At 39.6% G+C, this 21,753-nt stretch overlaps 1 protein-coding gene across 1 annotated transcript; it reads right to left on the bottom strand.

Moving 5' to 3' along the window:
- Window positions 1-249: 249 nt before the first annotated feature.
- COQ2 (coenzyme Q2, polyprenyltransferase) lies at window positions 250-21,425 on the bottom strand. Its single transcript, XM_002808408.4, is given in 8 exon segments — window positions 250-788; window positions 3,985-4,173; window positions 6,250-6,383; window positions 8,482-8,567; window positions 10,223-10,344; window positions 15,551-15,717; window positions 21,009-21,281; window positions 21,284-21,425. Coding segments are annotated over 8 exon segments (1,263 nt in total). The 5' UTR covers window positions 21,411-21,425; the 3' UTR covers window positions 250-623.
- Between the last annotated feature and the right edge of the window lie 328 nt (window positions 21,426-21,753).

Here is a 21,753-nt window from a genome sequence, read left to right as displayed (position 1 = left end):
GACAGAAAATCAAGGTAGTCTCTGGTGACTGCCTACTTCTTTGTTCTGGTCACTGTGACTGCACATAAAAGACCAAATCTCCCAAATAAAAGTCAGGGTTGGTAAACAGTGGTACGTGTGGCTATAACAGCTAAATACTTCTATTTGCTTATTTAAATTATCCTAAAACATAAAAAAACAGAATTGCTTTCCTAAATTACAGTTTTTGGCAGTGACTAAAGGTCACAATAAAGAACAATAAGCCCCAACTTTCCACAGCAGCTTTTATTTTTCCCTTAAAAAAGAGTCCATTTTCTTATAGAGACATTCATTTACGAAAGACCCACATCAGGCTTTTTCTAAAGTGCCAAAACTTGTACAATCCTCATAACTTCAGGTGAGAATTACAATGGGCAGAAGAATGTATCAAGTAAAATACTCAAGGCCATCTCAAATCCTGAAGAGTCCCTGGTTTCTGTGACACGGGGGAATTTTGCTAGCAAATAATTGAATTAAAATCCAGGTAAATATGTTCTAAATCTTCAGGTTCTTAATTCTTTAACATATTGTATCAGATTTTATATTCAAATCTAATTACATTTTGAAAAAAAATGTTTTAATAATTCCTAGAAAAATTTCATTCATTAATTTTCTATTTTATTCTCTGTACTCTTCTTTGTTTTGTCTGTCTTCTTTTCTTTCCACAAATTCCCGAGGACAATCCCTAAAAAAACTATTAGTCCCAGTGTTCGGTTGGAGATAAATTTATTCCAACAATCCTCAGGTCTGTGGATGTCTACAGTGTAAATCTGCAAGAGAGGAATACAAAGTTGTATTAATACCTAGTCTGGACTTTGGGTCATCACAAATAAACATGTTAACACAGAGGAGGAAACAACAAATACAAAAAATACAAATACAAAAGATAAAAAATTAGCTGGGCATGGTGGCACATGCCTGTAGTCCCAGCTACTCAAGAGGCTGAGGTGGGAGGATTGCTTGAGGCCAAGAGGTCAAGGCTGCAATAAGCCGTGATCACCTTAATGCACCCTCCTAGCCTGGGTGAGAGAGTGAGACTCTATCTCAAAAACAAGAAAAAGAAAAAGAAAAATTTACCATATTTTTCAGTTGGAATCATCCAAGCTGTTTCCTAAGAACTTTCAGTTAAGGGCTGCATGAATGCTTGTGAGGCAACCCATACTAATTTTAGTTCTAACTATTTAGAAAGTTCTTCCTTATACTAACTGATCTAAAATCCGTCTCCCTGCAACTCCTACCCTCCAGTTGTGGTTTTAGTGTCTGGAGCAGTTTCTCAATGGAGAACAAGTACCATTGGGGCAGGACAACTCTCTATGATGCAGGGTAATCTGGTGCAGCACAAGATATTGACTGTATCTGGCCATCATCCATAGAGTCAGCCCTCCTAGTTTATTATGATAACCAAAAATGCCCTCCCACATTTCTAAATCTCTCCTGTTGAGGGACCTACATTTAGAGAAGGGGAGCTACAGACCTAAATCTGTTGCTAGTAATCTAGAACAAGCATACTCCTTTTTCCCCATGCTAGCCCTGCAAATAACACGAAGGAAGTCTCATGTATGTTCCTATCTTCCTTAGGCATGGGGGACTATTCTTTATTATGTGGTCTGCAGACTTACAATCATCATGATTTCCTTTATCTTTAAATACTAGAAGATAGCTATGACCGTCTCTAAACACTGTATCGAAAACTGGACAGAGAGGCCAGGCGTGGTGGCTCATGCCTGTAATCCCAGAACTTTGGGAGGCTGAGGTGGGTGGATCACTTAAGGCCAAGAGTTCGAGACCAGTCTGGCCACCATGGCTAAACCCCATCTCTACTTAAAAAAATACAAAAATTGGCTGGGCATGATGGCGTGTGCCTGTGGTCCCAGCTACTAAGGAGGCTGAGGAACAAGAATTGCTTGAAATCAGGAGGCAGTGGAGGCTGTACTGAGCCAAGATCGTACCACTTCACTCCAGCCTGGGTGACAGAGGGAAGACTCTGTTTCAAAACAAAAAACAACGACGACAACAAAAAACTGGACAGAGGACCATAAATGCAATTTAAAATATAAAGTGGGCTCCAAGTATTTCTTTTTTCTTCCTTTGAGACAGTTTCCTTCTGTCGCCCAGGCTGGAGTGCAGTGGCACCATCTTAGCTCACTGTTACCTCTGCCTCCCGGGTTCAAGTGATTCTCCTGCCTCAGCCTATCGAGTGGCTGGAATTACAGGTGCACAACACCATGCCCAGCTAAGTTTTGTATTATTAGTAGAGACAGGGTTTATCCATGTTGGCCAGGCTGATTTTGAACTGCTGACGTCAAGTGATCTGCCCACCTCGGCCTCCCAAAGTGTTGGGATTATAGGCGTGAGCCACTGTGCCTGGCTGAGTATTTCTTATAATATTTGTGATTGTCTTAATAATTTTTGCCTTCCTGTACTATTTAATATTCAGGTGTTTAAATATTAACCTATACCCATTATCCAGACCAGACAATCAAATGACAATGTCAGTCCTCATGGAACTGAGCTATGACCAAAAAGGGATGCTGAGAAATTCTGAAGGGAAAAATGGCGACATCCTGGAAAGTCACCAATTCACATTTTAGTTTTCACAGTGAGGAAAACAGTGGAGGGGACACAGCATATGGTTTATAGACATCAGATTCTGATTTCCTTCATACCATATTATGTAAGTCTTGCCTACACTGCTAGTAACTGGCAATAATCTGTATAAAATCAGTCATCTAAATATAGCTTCATGAATACCTTTTTTTTTTTTTTTTTTTTTTTTTTTTTTGAGATGTTCTGTCGCCCAGGCTGGAGTACAGTGGCATGATCTCGGCTCACTGGAACCTCTGCCTCCTGGGTTCAAGCCATTCTCCTGCCTCAGCCTCCTGAGTAGCTGGGGTTGCCCGCCACCATGCCCAGCTAACTTTTTTATTTTTAGTAGAGATGGGGTTTTGCCATGTTCATGTTGGCCAGGCTGGTCAAACTCCTGACCTCAGGTGATCTACCATGAATACATTTTTGATTCTGTTTAATGAAAATAACAATAACATTGATATAAAAATATAGTCAATTTATTAGCAAGCGATTTAATCAAAATTAGATTTAGTTCATTCATTTTACAAGTCAACAATGTAGATTCTCAACATAAGTTTGTGACAGGTAGGGGATGTGGTGTGGGTGAATATCCTGAAATGACAGCTTCCTGCTCTCTGCTGGCAGAACTTTGACATGGTCTGCATTTCCTGTCTTATCTGGCCTTGGTCTTTATGCCAGCAGAAACCAAATTTATGAATAATTAGTCTACTAATCATCACTAGAAACCCAGTTTTTTTTTAAAGCTTTATCTGTCAGTTTGCTTTTAGAGTAATTCAACTCAAACCACAAGCTTCAGATATTACTGAAATTTTTCCAACCATGAATTCAGAAGTAATTCCAGGAAAATCAGAGAGGAAAATTTGGATTTAGGCCTGTATTATTTTTTTAAAATAATATAGCTTGGTTGGGGTTGGTAGCTCACACTGGTAACCCCAGCACTTTTGGGAGATCAGGCAGGAAGACTGCTTGAAGCCAGGAGTTTAAGATCAGCCTGGGCAAAATCTTAAGACCCCATTTCTACAAAAAATAAAAGAAATTAGCCAGGCATGGTGGTGCATGACTGTAGCCCCAGCTACCCAGGATGCTGAGGTGGGAGGATCACTTCAGCCCAGGAGTTAGAGGTTGCAGTGAGCTGTGATTGCACTATTGTGCTCCAGCCTAGACAACCCTGTTTCAAAAAAAAGTTTAGAAATAAAATAAAATACTATAGCTAGCTTTCTTATAAGTTGAGGCCAGAGGGCAGGGGGCTCTGTTAAAGGTAGTATGAGCCAAGTAGTTAAGGAGTTCCTTGCCAGGTAAACAGAGGGCATACTGTTTAAGTAATTTTTATAATTTATACTAAGGAAGTATGAGGGACAAATAAGAAAAAGGTCAAACCTGGTGAGTCAGATGGGCTCCTACAGCACCCAGGGCAGCGTAGTAGGGAGCAGTCTGACCACTGTTCACACCCACTAGGCTCAGTGCCCCCAGCATTGCAACACTGAAGCCGCTGAGCCACAGCTTGGTGTTTTCTCCAAACCGCAGAGCCGTGGACTTAAGACCAATCAAAACATCATCTCTTTTGTCCTAATATCAGAAAGAAAAATAAACTGTTTTTTGAGATTTAGTTCACACACCATAAAATTCACATTCTGAAGTATCAGATTTAGAGTTTTTTAGTATATTCACAAGGTTGTGCAACCAATTACCACTAACTACTTTCAGAAGAAATTGTCTTTTAAAGAACATGCAGATACACCATAAGCGGTGAAAGATGACAGTAACTCAGAAACAGGCTGATCAGTAATGAATATGCAGGTCAATCAAAGTTAAATACCACTGCTAAAATCACCATCCAGCTTCATTTCTATATATCATTGTATTTGTTATAATCCTATAATGACTCTTAACTATATTTTTACAGTGTTAGGATTACAATTCAGCTCTAATTCTTCCCATAGCTCCTCTCTACCTCAGAGTTCTCAAATCTCAATAATCTCCCATACATTTTAGTTTCAATCTTGCAAAAGTCACAGATGCAGAAAAATGCTCACTTACCACCTAACCACATCCACTCATTTTCCACTTCTAGCCCAATCGATCCCTTGCCTTTTCTATCAAATCCTGTTTAGGTAGAGCTAGGTCTTGATGATATAAGCACATGTAGCTGCCTGGTTTCTCCCAGTAAGTTTACTTGTAAGCATCTTCATATACTGTTGTAAATAATGATGGTCACGTGAGATCAGTGGCTGCATGCTGAACTCTCTGCACTGACCTACAGGCAGACAGCAACCTGACAGGCTTCCCTTTGGGGCCCAAATCCAAATAACAATGACTGTGGATGTTTCTGTTTTTCCTTTCATACTACAATCGCCTTCAGGGTGCAAACTGTCTGTAATTATGTGAACCACAAAAGTGCCAATGAGTATGTGGTGTTTTCCTGAAGTTGTTAATCTAATTGGAGTACCGGTATCCTAAGCACTGGTTCCAGACCTTACTGCAAAAAGTACAGGCATCTCTTCTAACCATAAGTCAAGTTTCACTTTGGAAGTAAGGCTGATTACAGATCTGCCTTTTCAAGATACTACAAATGTAGCGGGGCATAGGGGGTTTAGTGGAAGAAAACAGGATGAAATCCAGACATATTCTTCAAGTAAATGGTTGAGAATACATAATCATATTTCAGAAAAATACTGAGAAAAACTTTTTTGAAAACTTCATAAATGCATTCTCAGAACATGTACTATCAAATCATCACACTGTATACCTTGGATGTGCATAATTTTATTTGTCAATTACTCCTCATATAAAGCTGGGGGAAAGTTTATAAATGTAAAAGAAAAAAATGAGTTTTTAGAATTGAATTTATCAAAAAGGCAAAATCAAAAGCTATAAAAACGCATATAATCCTTTACGTCAATAATACCACTTCTAAAACTTTAACTGAAAAACTCCTATTCAAGAAGTATTAATGATTAGAACAATATTACTTATAATTGTGAAAACTCAAACAACTTAAGTAGTCAAAATAGAGAAACTGTTAAATTTGTTTCAATTATGGCACATCAAATTTATGGCATGTTAAATTGGGGCATAGACTATCTCATAGTCCACAGTCTTAAAGCGACAATGACAAAGAATTGGTAAAAATATAGGAAAATGTTCACTAACTACACCAAGTATAAAACTTGCATAATTCAACGATTAGAGGGACAGGAGAATGTAGTGGTTAAAAGCAGTGTCTGAACACTGGGCTTGAATCATAGTTCTGCCACCCACTCACTGTCTGACATGACAAATACTTCTTCACATGTTTCCTCTTCTGTTAAGTGAGGTTAATGTTTCAGTACTTTCCTCGAAGGCTGTTGGGGGATTAAGTTTGTAAAGTACTTAAAACAGTGCCTGGCATATAGTAAATACTACTTAATTGCTTGTAAATAAAATAAATGAGTTGAATTTTGGTAAACACATATAAACATAAAAAAATATTTTGTTGGAGCCATGGAACTGTGAATGACCTTCTTTTTAGAAAAAAAATTCTTCCTCCTTAATTTGGTTCTTAAAAAACAACAACAAATTTAAGAAAAAAGGTTTTCTCCTTAATTTGGTTCTTTAAAAACAGCAACAACTAAACCCAAGTTAAGAAAAAGATAATTTCTTTACCTGATGGGCATAAATAGTATCATATATTAGTGTCCACATAACTCCAGAAAAATAAAGAGGCAGGCAAACAGATGGATCACAGGAACCCTTGATAGCAGACCATCCAAGTAATGCTCCCCAATTAAATGTCAAGCCTACAATTAGCAAAACACAAAAAGGGGGAAAGTCTATAGGTACTTTAGAATCCTAAAGGGAAGGAGTGGCATCGGAGCGCGTTCAGTGCTCCTGGGTATCAGACTCAGTGTGTGCTGCTTTCTGTGGGTTCCTTCCTTAAACCCTTTCAACCCTCGGTGGTAATTATTAGCTCCATTTTACAAAAAAGAAAACAGGCTCAGAGAGGTGAATAACTAAAGTAACAGAGCTAATAAAAAGAATAATATCCCCTAATTAAGTAAATAGTAGGTTTAAAGAGAAGATTTATCCCACCTAGTATGGTGCGTGGCACTATCAATAACAGTAGATGCTGGGATCTGACTCAAAAACCCATGTTCTTTCTGTTAGCACTCTGCCTCCCCTACCAGCTACAGAAACAAGAATATACATAGGAACACTGATTTATTCTACAAGGGCATCGTCTCTGAGGACGGTAAACAAACACCTACAGGTTGACAGCTCTCAAATCTCCACCTGCAAGCCTGATCACTCTCCTAAGCTCCAGACTGCATACTGAACTGTCTGCTGGACTTCTCTGCCTGCAAGTTGCTCATGTACCTTAAACTCAATGTGTCTCAGATACCTTTTCTCAGAAACCCCTTTTCTCCTCCTATATTACCTATTTCCACTCATGTCCCCTCCTTAACTGATTAAGTGCCTCTCCTTTGTGGTCCCGTAGCGTTCCTGCCTGCCACGTTGTACTGCAATGACCTGTTGATCTGTCATCTCCATCTCCAGCTCCTTAAAGATGGTCAGTGTGTTTTAGTCATTTTTATTTTCCCAGTACCTGCTGCAATTCCTGGCACAAAGTAAATGTAGGGGTTCAATAAATGTTTGGAGTAAATATACCAGCTTCTTAATATTATCTTACAGATAGGAAATGCTTATACTGAGAATATAATTTCAAATTTAATAAACAGAACATTCAATGAGAGGATCTTAGAAAAAGATAAATATTCTACCACAACTTCCCCGCAAATCAGGCTCACATCAGTTTCCTGAGTTGCTTTTAGTTCTTTCATTTACTGAAAAAAATGATTCAAAGAACTAGAGTCATTCTAGGAATATTCTAGGAATAGAAAAGTCTGGGAATAGACGTTTTTGCAACAGATTCTGATACTGGCTTACCTAACTATCTTCCTTTTTTTTTCACCAACAAGTATGTATTCAGTACCTACACTGTGCCAAGTGCTATGCTAAATGCTGGGCCACAGTTTATTAACTGGAGACCACAGGAGGCTCTCAACATATTCTTGGTTGAATTAATGCTGTTGAAATGAGTAAGTGCCGGATTAGAATCCTACGGTAGCCCAGAAGAGACTGTCTAACTTCTTCCTGAGAGGCTTCATAGAACAGGAGCTGTCTAGGCTATCACATACACTTTAACCCTTGTTTTCCTGCCACAGAGGGCTTCCTACCCCATTCCCCAAATTCTTCAGGGCATCTACATTAAACATTTTTTCATGACATACCGAGATTTTTAAAACAGCATTTCAGAAAGCAATGATGGCCAGGCACGATGGTACACACCTGTAATCCCAGCACTTTGGGAAGCCAAGGCAGGCAGATCGCTTGAGTTTAGGCGTTTGAGACCAGCCTGGACAACATGGCGAAACCCTGTCTCAACAAAAAAAATACAAAAACTAGCCAGGCAGGGTTGTGAATGCCTGTAATCCTAGCTACTCAGGAGGCTGAGGTGGGAGGATCACTTGAGCTTGGGAGGTCAAGGTTGCAGTAGGCTGAGATTGTGCCACTGCATTCCAGCCTGGGCAACAGATCAAGACCCTGTCTCAGAGAAGAAGAGGGGAGAGGAGAGGCTAGGGGAGGGGAGGAGAGGGGAAGAGAGGAGAGGAAAAAATAATGATGATGATGATGATGATAACCCTAATAAACATGCAATATTTCTTAGCTAATAAAAATAGCCAACTGCTCTCCTTTAAAATGTGAAAATCTACTATTGGTTAGGAAAATCACATGACTGATTTGTCATTTCATCTTTACCTATCTACCTACCTATCTCTCCATAAAAATGTTGTTTGCAGGTATCAAAGGAAATACTTAGAGTTATTTTAAGCTCACCCAAGGCTAGTTGAGGCCAGTATGTAATTCTTTTCATTAGTGGGTAGGTGATGACGAGAAGTAAGGATCCTGCTCCCAGAGCTATACTGAAAAGAGGAAACACAATTAAAGTGATTATTACCACTACCTCTTAGAAACCACGAAATACTTTAAGACAACGACATAAGTAATACTAATTGGAAAATATATTTTATCTTAAATTATATTTTATGTAAGTTATCTTCCTAGACTTTGACTTTCCCTATTATAAAGGATGAGTAGAAAACTACTTTAAATGTTATAAAACAACCAAACAAAATAATAGCTAACACATACAGTACTTTCATGTATTAGGGACTATTCTAAGTGAATCACATTTGTTAATTCAGTATAATCTTCACAATGACTCCAAAAGGCAGGTATTATAATATGAATGTTTATTCTCTTCCTTTTTGGCAGATGGGAAAACTGAAGCACAAAGAAACTAAGTAGTTTGCTAATTGTTATATAGCTAGTCATAGCAGAGCCCAGATTCAAACCTAAGGTAGTCTGGCTCCAGAGTCCAACCTATCCACCACCAAATGTTAACTACCAAATGTTACTGCCTCTCTGAACTGTTTGCAAACATTAAGGCATCTAATAAACTGAGACGTCCTAACTAATAATTAGAGTCAAGATATCCCTCCTTATATGCATGATGCGGTGTTACTTTTCTAGAAAAAAGGAAACACCTGTGAAAACGTGATAAAATAAGATGTTCTTAGGACCTCAAAGTTTATCTAACACTACCCCTTCCAGAAATAACCTTCCAAGGGTATTTTCATGTAATTGATGCTATCAGGGCAAGGCATGCAAAACTAAGTCTAGTCTCTATATAAAGTAACTCTTTTTGTCTTTCTTCTCTGGCATTGAAGTACTTTGTAAATAGCAATCTGATACACAAAAGTTTCATTTTGTCTCATTTAAGAGATATAGGAATGAGTCCTCCCACTTCTTTCTTCAGTCATTGATTAGTAACACCACCCTGGGAAAGACATAGTTCTTCTTTTTGCAAAATGAGTACAATCACTTCTGCTTTAAGTCTACTTTAGAGATACTGTCAGCATAAATAAAATTATACACATATGTGTGGCTGTATACACACACATCCACGCATGCACTTAGAAAACCTATGAAATTGCTTTGTGTCACTTAGGGAAAGTAGTACAAATACTGAAGGTGGTTCAAAACAAATTAAATGTTCATTTCTTTTCTTTTTTTTTTTTTTTTTTGAGACGGAGTCTCGCTGTGTCGCCCAGGCTGGAGTGCAGTGGCCAGATCTCAGCTCACTGCAAGCTCTGCCTCCCGGGTTTTTACGCCATTCTCCTGCCTCAGCCTCCCGAGTAGCCGGGACTACAGGCGCCCGCCACCTCGCCCGGCTAGTTTTTTGTATTTTTTAGTAGAGACGGGGTTTCACCGTGTTAGCCAGGATGGTCTCGAACTCCTGACCTCGTGATCCGCCCGTCTCGGCCTCCCAAAGTGCTGGGATTACAGGCTTGAGCCACCGCGCCCGGCCAAATGTTCATTTCTTAACTCCTTTGGCTGAAAGCATTCTTGAAGCAGATTTAAAAATATGTGGTGAGTTACTTACACTTGCTAACTTACAGTTGCTTGATAAGTAGCAAATGAACAACTTTGTGATAAAGATATTTCATTTTATTCCTACTTTCTCCATTTCAAAGGAGAGGTTTTATACATGATGTGGGAAACATGTTTAATATACCTGTAGTAATTCAGACACAGAAGAACACCCAGTGCCAAGGTTAGCTGTCCCCCAAGAAAAACAAAGGACTGAAAAGTTGAAATGTCTCCGGCGGCTATTGGACGACTGGCTGTTCTTGTAACCTTAAAACATAAAAACAGATACCTGAACTTCATGTAATGACTCAATCATTTACTTAAACATTTAGTGAAGAGACTGGCCCATGGTGGGCACAAATATGAATGAAGAGAGAAATCAACATTTTAAGTACTGGCAGGAATCAAAACTTCATATTTAAAACAGCTTTGAAAAGAACTAAAAATTCCCACCACTAATTCTCTTTTCTCCCATCCCCATCTCTAAACAAACAAAGGAAATTCCTGGCTGGGTGCAGTGTGGCTCAAGCCTGTAATCCCAGCACTTTGGGAGGCTGAGGTGGGAGGACTGTTTGAGGCCATGAGTGCAAGACCAGCCTAGGCAACATAGGGAGGTGCTGTCTCTACAAAATAAAATAAAATAAAATAAAATAAATAAAATTAGCCAGGTATGGTGATGTATGCCTATAGCCCCAGCTATTGGGGAGGCTGAGGCAGGAGGATTGCTTGAGCCTAGGAGGTTGAAACTGCAGTGAGTCATGATCGCACCAAGCTCTCCAGCATGGGTGACACAGCAAGACCCTGTGTCAAATAAATAAATAAATAAATAAATAAATAAAAGACAAAGCAACTTCCTTATCAGCTATTTAGCTATAACATGTTCAATTTCCACAGAGAAAGCCTAAAATATTTACGAACTGGCACAATCTCAGCTCACTGCAACCTCTGCCTCCCAGGTTCAAGCGATTCTCCTGTCTCAGCCTCCCAAGTAGCTGGGATTACAGGCATCCACCACCATGCCCGGCTAATTTTTTGTATTTTTAGTAAAGACAAGGTTTCATCATATTGGCCAAGCTGGTTTCGAACTCCTGACCTCAAGTGATCCGCCTGCCTCGGCCTCCCAAAGTGGTAGGATTGTAAGCATGAGCCATGGCGTCCAGCCCTTTTAATCTTCTTAACAGGGTCCTTAACAGATAAAAACTTGTTGATGAAGTGCAAATTCAATTTTTCCTCTTATGGTTGTGCTTTTCGTATTTCTCACAGCTTTCAAGATTTTAAAATTTTCTTTAGTTTTCAGAAGTTTGATTATAATGTATTGAGGTGAGGATTCTGTGTGTTTATCGTGTCTGGAGGTTGCTCACCTTCTTAAATATGTAGGCTTAAGTCTTTTGCTAAATTTGGGGCTTTTACAGCCAATATTTCTTCAATCATTTTTCAGCCCCAACCCCTTTCTCCTACTTTTCCAAGACTCATGAAACGAATATTAGATCATTTGTTATAGTCCAAAGGTCTTCAATTTTTCAGTCTATTTTCTGTTTTCCAGATGGTGTCATTTCTATTATTCTATCTCCAGTTCACTGATTCCTTCCTCTGTCCCCTCCATTCTGCTGTCGGGCCCATCCACTGAATTATTATTACAATTATTATTATCTTTCAGTTATAAAATTTCCATTTGGTTCTCCTTTATATTTTCTATTTCTTTGCTGAGAGGTGGTATTTTTCATTTGTTTCAAGCATGTTTGTAATTGCTCACTGAAGCATATTTATGACTGCTGCTTTAAAAATCTTTCTAAGAAATCCTAACATCTTTGCCATCTCAGTGTTGTTCATCTGCTGATTGTCTTTTTTTTCACTCAAGTTGAGATTTTCCTAGTTCTTGGTATGACAAATGATTCTTAACTGAAATCTGGACATTTAAGTATTATGTCATGAGACTATGAATCTTATTTAAACCTTTCATTTCAGTTGACTTTTTTTGACACTGCTCTGGCAAAAGAAGGGGGTGGGAGATGCTGCCTAATTGCTACCAGCTGAGGTTACAAGTTCAAGTTCCCAATCTGGTTTCCACAGGTCCCTGCCCAGTAGGCTTTTTATTTTTATTTTTTTCCTGTCTGTGCCCAATGACATTTCCAGATTTCTGGCTTCTTCAGTTCCAAGTCTGGGATATATGAAGAAAAACAAAATCTAGGAAATTCTTTGGGTACTGAGGTCCCTGGCCAGTCTGCCACCTTTTCTCCACAGTCCTCTTATGTTTTTTTTATGTATAATGTCCAGGGGTTTTAGTCATACTTAGTGGAAAGAATAGGAAAAATACATCTATTCCATCTAGTCCATCTTCCTGGAAGCAGAAGTCAGAATCTGTGTAATTAGTTTTAACTCTAGTCAAAAGTGTGGGATGTAAACGTTTAGGGGAGAGTCTGCCTACTAAATAAGATAAAGCAATTTAGAATTTTGCAGTTTGGCTTCAAATACTTAATCTCAGATGTTCACTTATGTAAACAGACCCAGGCTTCATAAACTGTTAGTAATTTATGGCACTATTTTTCATTTTCTGGAAGGCTTATACTAAGCTAGAAATTTTTTTAAGTGATGAACTACTATTAACATGTTCAAGAGTTATCTTGAAGTGATATATGCCAGAAGCCTCATTCATAGAGTGTACAGAATAAAAACTGACCGGGATGTGTGGACCTCCAAATCAAGAAAGTGTGTATCTCATGTTTGTTGGTTTCTTGTATGTCTTCTTTTGAAAAATGTCTGTTCATGTGCATTGCCTACTTTTTAATGGGGTTATTTTTTTCTTGTTGTTTGAGCTCCTTGTAGATTCTAGACATTAGCCCTTTGTTGGATGCATTGTTTGTAAATATTTTCTCCCATTCTGTAGGTGGTCTGTTTACTCTGCTGATTATTTCTTTTACTATGCAGAAGCTTTTTAGTTTAATTAAGTCTATTTGTCTATTTTTGTTTCTGTTGTGTTTCCTTTTGGGGACTTAGTCAGATATCACTAATCATCAGAGAAATACAAATTAAAACCACAATGAGATACCATCTTCTATGCCAGTCAGAATGGCTATTATTAGAAAGTCAAAAAACAGACATTGGTGAGGATGTGGAGAAAGGGGAACACTTATAAATGGTTGGTGGGGCTGTAAATTAGTACAATCTCTATGGAAAAAAGCATGAAGATTTCTCAAGAACTAAAAACAGAACAACTAATTCAACAATCCCACTAGTGGGTATCGACCCAAAGGAAAAGAAATCATTTTGCCAAAAAGACACCTGCACTCGTACATTTATGACAGCATTATTCACAATAGCAAAGTCGTGGAATCAACCGAAGTGTCCATCAATGGATGACTAGATTAAAAAATGTGGTATATATACACCGTGGAATACAAGGCCATAAAAAAGAATAAAATCATGTCATTTGTAAAAGCAACATGGATAGAACTGGAGGCTATTATTATTAGTGAAATGACTCAGAAACAAAGTCAAAACCACATGTTCTCACTTATAAGTGGGAGTTAAACAACGGGTAGACAGAAACATACAGAGTGGAATAATAGACACTGGAGACTCCAAAAGGTGGGAGGGTGGGAGGGAAGCGGAGGATGAAATACTACCCATTAGGTCATACTACATATGGGTACACTAAAAGCCCAGACTTCACCACTACACACTATATCCATGTAACCCAACTGTAACTGTACCCCTAAATCCATCAAAACAAAAACATTTTTAAAGAAAAAGAAAAAAGGACAGTGTGCATCTCCTGGCAAATTAAGGCATCCCAATTGTGTCAGAGAAATGCTTTACCATACAGCTCCTGCCACTCTTCTACTACACCCCATATCCTCCAGCCACACGCAGTCCATGTAGTTGCTGTTATCAAACAAATACTCATCTCACAGCCATGCCTCTGGACCTGCTGTTCCCTCTGTCTAGAGAAACCTTCACCCTCTAGCCCACTCTTTTTTGCCATCCTATTCTTTTAGAGTTCAAAGGTCACCCCTGCCTAGAAAGTTATCTCTAATCCTCTCCCTTAGGTTGAGGTAAGTGGTCTTCAGCGAGTTCCCTGGTGAATACTATTCTCAAAAGACTTTTGCTGTATTATAATTACTAAACCCTGAATGTCAGGAATGTTGTATTTCATCAATGCAATCCTAGAACCTGCCACTGGGTCTTCCACATAGCAAGTACCCAATAAATGCTTTTGAATTAAAAAATATATTAATGGCCAGGCGCGGTGGCTCATACCTGTAATCTCAGCACTTTGGGAGGCCAAGGCAGATGGATCACTTGAGGTCGGGAGTTCGAGACCAGCCTGACCAACATGGAGAAACACCATCTCTACTAAAAATACAAAAATTAGCCGGGCATGGTGGTGCATGCCTGAAATCCCAGCGAGTCAGGAGGCTGAGGCAGGAGAATCGCTTAAACCTGGGAGGCGGAGGTTGTGGTGAGCCGAGATCACACCACTGCACTCCAGGCCTGGGCAACAAGAGTGAAACTCCGTCTCAAATACACACACACACACACACACACACACACGTAACACTATTCTATTAACGAAAAATTATTATAGGTATGCCTTGCTTAAGGAAAAATCAGACTACATAAAAGGCAAACTAGGAGTGATTATTAACTTTATATAAGTTTATGTAAGATTATTCACTTTTTATAATTCAATGTGGGTTTCTTTTAAAATCAAATTTCAATTATTTACTCAAGCATTTAATGATCTTGTACTAATTATGGCATACTTGCTAAGATAAAAAGGCAAATAAGATGGCCCCTTTCCTTGAGAAAATAACTATTGAAGAACAAGGAAATAATTATACACATGCATTAGAATAGGTACAAAAAAAATCCAGAGAAAAATAATGCACCAAACTCTTAACAGAAGTTTTCTCTAGGGGATAAGAGGAGGAGATAAGGACAACTTGCACTTTTCCTTGGTTGCAATTCTATATTGTCTACATTTTTCAGAACAAGCATGTATTATTTTTCTAAGGAGAAAAAATGGGTAAAGTTATGTTTTTAAAAGAAACAATTATAGGAAACGCTAACAAGGGCTGCCTTGATTCACTTGATTTATGTAAGAATAGTTAGGGCTCTAAAATACATCTCAAAGGAAGGGATGACAGATCTTTGGACACTTGAAGGTTCAGGATGGATTTTTCACTTTCACTCCTAACCTTTAACTCCCTCATCCTCAGTCTTCCAAATTCTCAATTCACTTTATAATAATAAAGTACACACCTTGCCCCTGGGGCTACTCTTGTGTTGAGAAAGGAAGTATTGTACTCTGCACTTTGCAATACCAGCTATTCAACTGATCCTGGCACTTTCTATGCTGGATTTCTGTAGTCACTGAATGATCTTGTTCCTTTATATGGCATTCAAAAGCGATACCACTATGTTATTGCAGAATTGAGAAGAGCTTCTCTATTCCTTTTCAGGATGAAATTACCTTTTTATCATAGTCCTGGTCCCACATATCATTAATAGTACAGCCTGCTCCACGCATCAGAATAGCTCCAGTGCCAAAGAGGGAGAGCATGTACCAATCTGGAAAACAACCTGGTTCAGCTGCCAAACCAATGCTCCAGGTACATGGTAAATACAGCAGCCAGGTTCCTAAGCAAAAATAAAAAGACAAAAAAGGTATACATTTAAGTCAGTTAACTGTCTTCATTTGTTTAAACACCACATACCAAAGAAATACAGACACTATAAGTAAAAAAAAAAAAAAAAAAAAGACAAAACTGAGAGAATAAATTTGCAACTCAAATCACAAAGGACTCCTTACTATGCAGAATGCAGAGAAGAAAGAGATCAACAGTTCAATTAAAAACTAGACAAAACACATAATAAAAATTCACATAAAAAATACAAATGGCTCTTATACGTATGAAAAGATACTCAACTTTGAGAACCACATGAAAACTACATTGAGATAAAAATGTTCACCTATCAATGGCAAAACCCAATGTCTGACAACGCACTCGAAGGAGTTGAACACTCTTATGTATTTCTAATGAGGTTACAAAATGGCCCTACCTTTGTGAAGGACAACTTAAAAATTGTTTATTGTGTGTTTATACATGTATATAAATATATATATGTACCTACATATAAAACATTCATACACGAGTGTTAATATGCTCACAGACCATGTCAGGAAGAACACACCAGAAACAGATAATAATGGTTGCTTCTAGGGAGGGGAACTGTGTGGACAGGAGACAGGGGTAAGAGACTTGCCTTTCACTCTACACCCTAGCACCTTCTGAATATTGTATCATATACACACATTACCTACTCAAAAAAGTTAGCAAAAATTTCCTTTACTATTGTTAGTACAATACACTAAGATGGTCTAGTTTAATTTTTATCTTTTTTTTGAGACAGCATCTCACTCTGTCACCCAAGCCAGAGTGCAATGGCATAATTGTAGCTCACTGTGGCTTCAAACTCCTGGGCTCAAGTGATCCTCCTGCCTCTGCCTCCCAAGTAGCTAGAACTACAGGTGCAAGCCACCACGCCCAGGTAATTATGTTGCTCAGGCTAGTCCCAAACTCTTGGCCTCAAGTAATCTTCCCACCTTAGCCTCCCAAAGTGCTGGGATTATAAGTGTTAGATTTTTTGTTATTTTGAACTGAGTACTTTGCAGCTACAAGTACAAATGGGGTTAGTTCTTAGTACTTAACCAATAAACTAGACGAAATTAAGACAAAAACAAATAGATTATATAAAAGACTTCAAATATGAACTTTAATATTCTACTTCTAAAAGAAAGTCTTTCAACTGATGTTTGGATATGCTGCCTATTAGATACATTCTGAGCTTTCCTTCCCTATGGAGGGATACAAGAGAAAAGGGATCTGGGGCTAAAGAAAGTTCAGATCCTGAAGCAAAAATGGTCAAATGACCAAAGTCTCTGGAATCATGTTTAAGCTTCACTAGGTTTAAGCTGTATTCATTTACACATATTGATGAAGCATATACTCTGTGCCAGAACTGTGCTAAGAACTGGGAATACAATGGTGGCTAAGACAGAGGTGGCTTCTGCCTTCATGCAGCTCATAAATCAAAAGGAAGAAATGCAGTTAAATAAGCAGTAACAATAAAAGATCAATCCAACAACAGGACAAGAACAGGGTCCTTCAAAGGCATAAAACAAGGCGTCCAAGTTAGTTAGCTAGTTTTGGGAGGCGGTAGAGAGGAATCAGAGTGTCTTTTCCAAAGGGGATTTACATTTCCACAACAGAAAAAAAAGTTAAGGAGAAGCCTCAAGCTAACACCTTGAGAAATGGCCAGTCCAGACCTAAATTCAGGTTGTCCTGTACAGACTCATACTTGGTACACCCCACAGTAACAATGGTTAACATTTACGGAGTGTTCATGAAGCGTCAGGCAGTGTTCTAAATGCTTTATATGTCTAAACGTATTTAATCTTCAATGACATCTTTATATTAAACTTATTTATTTATATATTTATATTAGAGATAGGGTCTGGCTCTGGTGCTGAGGCTGGAGTGCAGTAACAAGATCATAGTTCACTACAGCTTCTGACTCCTAGGCTCAAGCAATACTTCCGCCTCAGCCTCCCAAGTAACAACCTTACATAGTAGGTATTGTTAATAACCCTATCTTACAGATGAGGAAACAGATAAACAGAGTGGTTTAAGTAAAACATAGTAGACGTAACTACTTTCTTTACCCTGGAGCTCTGAGTATAGTTCACAAGGGACAGAGGAATAGCTGATCCTATCCTCCTAGGCTAGAGAAGAAAGAATACCACTTCACAGCTATTATTTCCTGGTACAATTAGAACTAAAGGTTCCACTAAAAAGAAAAAAATTCTAGACAGAAAGATGTGTAACCACCTATAGTGTTTTCTATCAGGAACAAAACTTGCTTGGCCAAAAATCTGTATTAAAAGTACCATATTCACTTACTGATAGGAATCTGCAGAGCTCCCCTACAGATGACATGGGTTCCTACAGTGAAGGGGAAAATAAGACTTCTCAGTTCTATGTCTGCCACTTGTAAGTTGAGTGACACTAGACAGTAAAGTATCTTAAGGCTTAAGTCTTCATTTCATCTGTAAATGAGGGAAGAGAACAGCTACCTCAAAGAGTCGTTATGAGCTGACAATATTAATGATGATGTTGTAACAATAATAACAGATACATGGCCCTTATTGTACCAGGTGGTTTCAAAGAACACTTTTGACTCTCACAACAAGCCTATGAGATAGGCACTATTTTTATTACAACCATTTTACAAGTACAGAAACTGATGCGGAGAGGGAGTAATTGTGCCCAGGACCACACAGGTAAAAAGTGGCCAAGGTGGTATTCCAACCCAGATGGTCTGGCTGCAGTCTGTGTCCTAAGTCCAACGCTGTCACTCTGTACACCCTAAATCTCTCCATACACTTCAGTTTCACCTGTTCTTTTGTCCCTACTGATTCTTTGCAACATTTTTTTGTCTTCCATATGACACTTTCATTCCCCACACTTTTCTGTGAAGAAAGATGCAGAGGTAGCACAGACAAGAGACAAGTACATTGCAAAAAGAAATGTTTCTTGTAAAAAAAAAAAACTCTATGGGAGATGAAATAAAATGAGCAAGTTCTGAGGGGTGATGAGCAGATCAAAGACAGATGATCTTTAAGATATCATCACCCATAAATGTGGTAAAACAAAAAATTACACTTCCAATTTGGTGGAAAGAGTGCCACCTGCTGAAACTTTCCGGAATAAGGTAGTTTGGCCCATTTGAAAGAAACCATTGCCTTCTCAAAAACAATGAAACCTGCTATTGATCAACGAAGGTAACAAGCTATAACTTCAATAAAGTAAAACAATGAACATACAATTACCCCACAAAATAAGAATTTAAATAAAGAATTATCAAACCTGGAATTCTACTCCTGTCAATTATTGTTCCTGGCATGTGTTAGGGGTTCAAATGAATTCTAACATTGTACTATGTAGTTTTCTGAAAAATCCTGTAATGATCACCTTATTTAGAACCAAACCATGCAGGCTAGTATCTTCCTAACATATACAATCTGTAAGTACCATATTCTCCAATCCCCACTTCTAAGATAATAATGGCTGTTTCTTCAGCACATATTATGACAGGCACTGTTCTAAGCACTTAACATCTATTAATGAATTTTCATGACCTCACAAAGTCCACATTATCATTAATAGTATCTTCATTTTACAGATGATAAATGGATGCCCAGAGAGGTGAAGTAATTTAACCAAGGTCCCTAGATAAGCAGGGTGGAGGTTCACATCCAAGAGGTCTGGCGCCAGAGTTTTGTTCATAACCCCTTTGTTGCCTCCTGTTACACGGTGGAAGGTCCAGCCACTAAGATAGAAGCCAGAGGTTTAACTGGGGAAATGGGAATAATGGCAGATGTTCATCTATAAGCCTACACTGCCACTCCATGCCACAGACTCCAAGAACAGAATTATAGTCAGGCTTCAGATTGGAACTGGGCTTGGAAATGTATGCCTCTCAACATGAATCTCCCCAAAATGCATGGGGGTCATACACAGCCTCCCAATGATGTCAGGGCTGTCCCTATCATTCAATGGGCTTTTATGTTTTAATAGCTGACTGTTATAACTTAGTGCTCTAATCCCAAATAGGTCGTGCATAAATCTAGAATACCAAAAGCAAGGCCTAATTTGGGTCTTGTATGGGCAAAAGTGGAGTGAATGTACCTAGGCCTTTGAATACATCCCCATACACTGCAATGGCAAATGTCATCATCTAGATTGGCTGGAGTTCATCCTCCACTTCTCCCTCCACGTTATCCAGCTTCTTCAGACCCGTTCTTGTCTAGTCTCGTTTCCCATTTTCCACACCCACTTGGTGTTCCAGGTCAGGCTTATAATCGTAGTGTTCTAACACCCCATCCTTGGTGCTTTGCAAAAATACTTCTCGCACTAAGATCTCTTCTCTCCTTTGCAAAATCAACTTGTCCCTTGGAGTATAATTTCTTCTTGAAACTTTCCAGCAAGGGACCCACAGCAATTTCTCTTTTTCCCTGTAGCACTTGCTATCTGTACCACTCATATTTGATCCATATTTTCCTAGCTCACCAAATAGTCTTTTTCAACTAGACCAGAGTTCCTTGAAAGCAAGGAGTTTCCATAGCTCTTTCTATCTCTATGGCCGGACAATGTAGTAGGAACTTATTAATTCACTTAACACTACTTGAGTAGCCAATCAACCAATAAGAGCATAAGGTTAGTGGTGCTATTAAGAAAAATTGTGGATAAAGCGATAGAAAGTGAGGTTGGTAGGTGTTAATTAAAATAAGAAAGTCAGGGAAATCTTCCTGTCGGGGGCGATTGTGAGCTGACAGGCAGTCCGTAAGCGCTGTCTCTGCTGCGTTCAAATGAATTAAATCTTTGCCTTATGGGTGACACAGGCAAAAGAGCTCCGACTCAGTATCAAAACACAGAGTTCTTCTAGTCTGGCTCTGACGAGGAGCCTTAGTTTCCTCAGCGTCTTAACTGTCTTAATTATTGTCTTTGTGGGCCTTACAAGATTGCGGGGAGGATCAAACATTCTAATAAATAAATGAGGGCCACGAGAACGGAACCTTCCGCTTGAGTCACCATTTAAACAAGTATTTGTGGAAAGAGAATTATCTTGCCCCGCTTCAGGTGCTCAGGATGCAGACAGACGTGAAACTGTCGAGTCCTTTAGGAGACTGTCCAGACTGCGTGTCCCGAAGCGACTCGCCCCTGGGCGCACGGCAGTCGGCAGCCAAGCCCAAGCTTTCATGCTCTCATTTCCATCACTTCCGGGCCGGCCGCCGCGGACAGCTCCGCGGAGCGGAGTCGGAGGCTGCTACTTGCAAATTCCCGGGCTGCCCGCCCGCCCGCACTCACCAATGGGTTTGTCCAACCGCATGAGGCGCAAGTACGGCTGCAGGGGGCGGGGCGCGGAGTTCACCACCGCCGCAGCGGACAGGCTGAGCTGGCGCCCGCGCGGCCCGGGACAGGCGGAGGGCTGCAAGTCACCACCGTGGGGCGCGCCGGTCGCACGCGCCAGGGTGAAGGAGCGGCCCCGCCAGCCCGGCAGCGACGCCAGTGCCACAGACCACAGGCCCCGCGCGAACCCCGCGGCTCGCGAGCCCAGCATGGCGCTGGGGAGGCCGGGAGAGCTCGGATTGACGTCATTCCCCAGCGGGCATGCGCAGTGGCATCCGCAGGATGCAATCCAAGTCTGCCAGGCTGGGCGGCGGCGTGGACAGAAGCTTTCCTCATCCTTACTTGAGAAAAAGGGGTCATCGTGGTCGCTTACTGTAAAGGAGGAATACTTAATGTAAAAGGAATTCCTGTTGGCAAAAGGCAAAAAAATTACGACAAATGTAGTTGTAATTTTTTACAACTCGATCTCGATTGACTTTGTGATTCTGTTATCGGGCAACACTAAAACAGGGGTCTCTGAGGAAACAAACAAAAAATAGAATCGGGCAACACCTTATTCCATAAAATAGAATAAGTGTTCCAAAGAGTCGAGCGGAGGAAGTTGGCTTTATAGACAGAAAAAGGGCTGAAGAAAGCAGAAGCGAAGAACAAAAAGCGTATTGGTCACTTCAAATTACTTTCACTGCGAGGAGGGGACAGGGAA

The sequence above is a fragment of the Macaca mulatta genome, chromosome 5 (genome assembly GCF_049350105.2).
Source record: "Macaca mulatta isolate MMU2019108-1 chromosome 5, T2T-MMU8v2.0, whole genome shotgun sequence".
NCBI lineage: Eukaryota > Metazoa > Chordata > Mammalia > Primates > Cercopithecidae > Macaca > Macaca mulatta.
The sequence above is the reverse complement of the archived record's forward strand: the minus strand, read 5'-3'. Positions and strand labels throughout refer to the sequence as shown.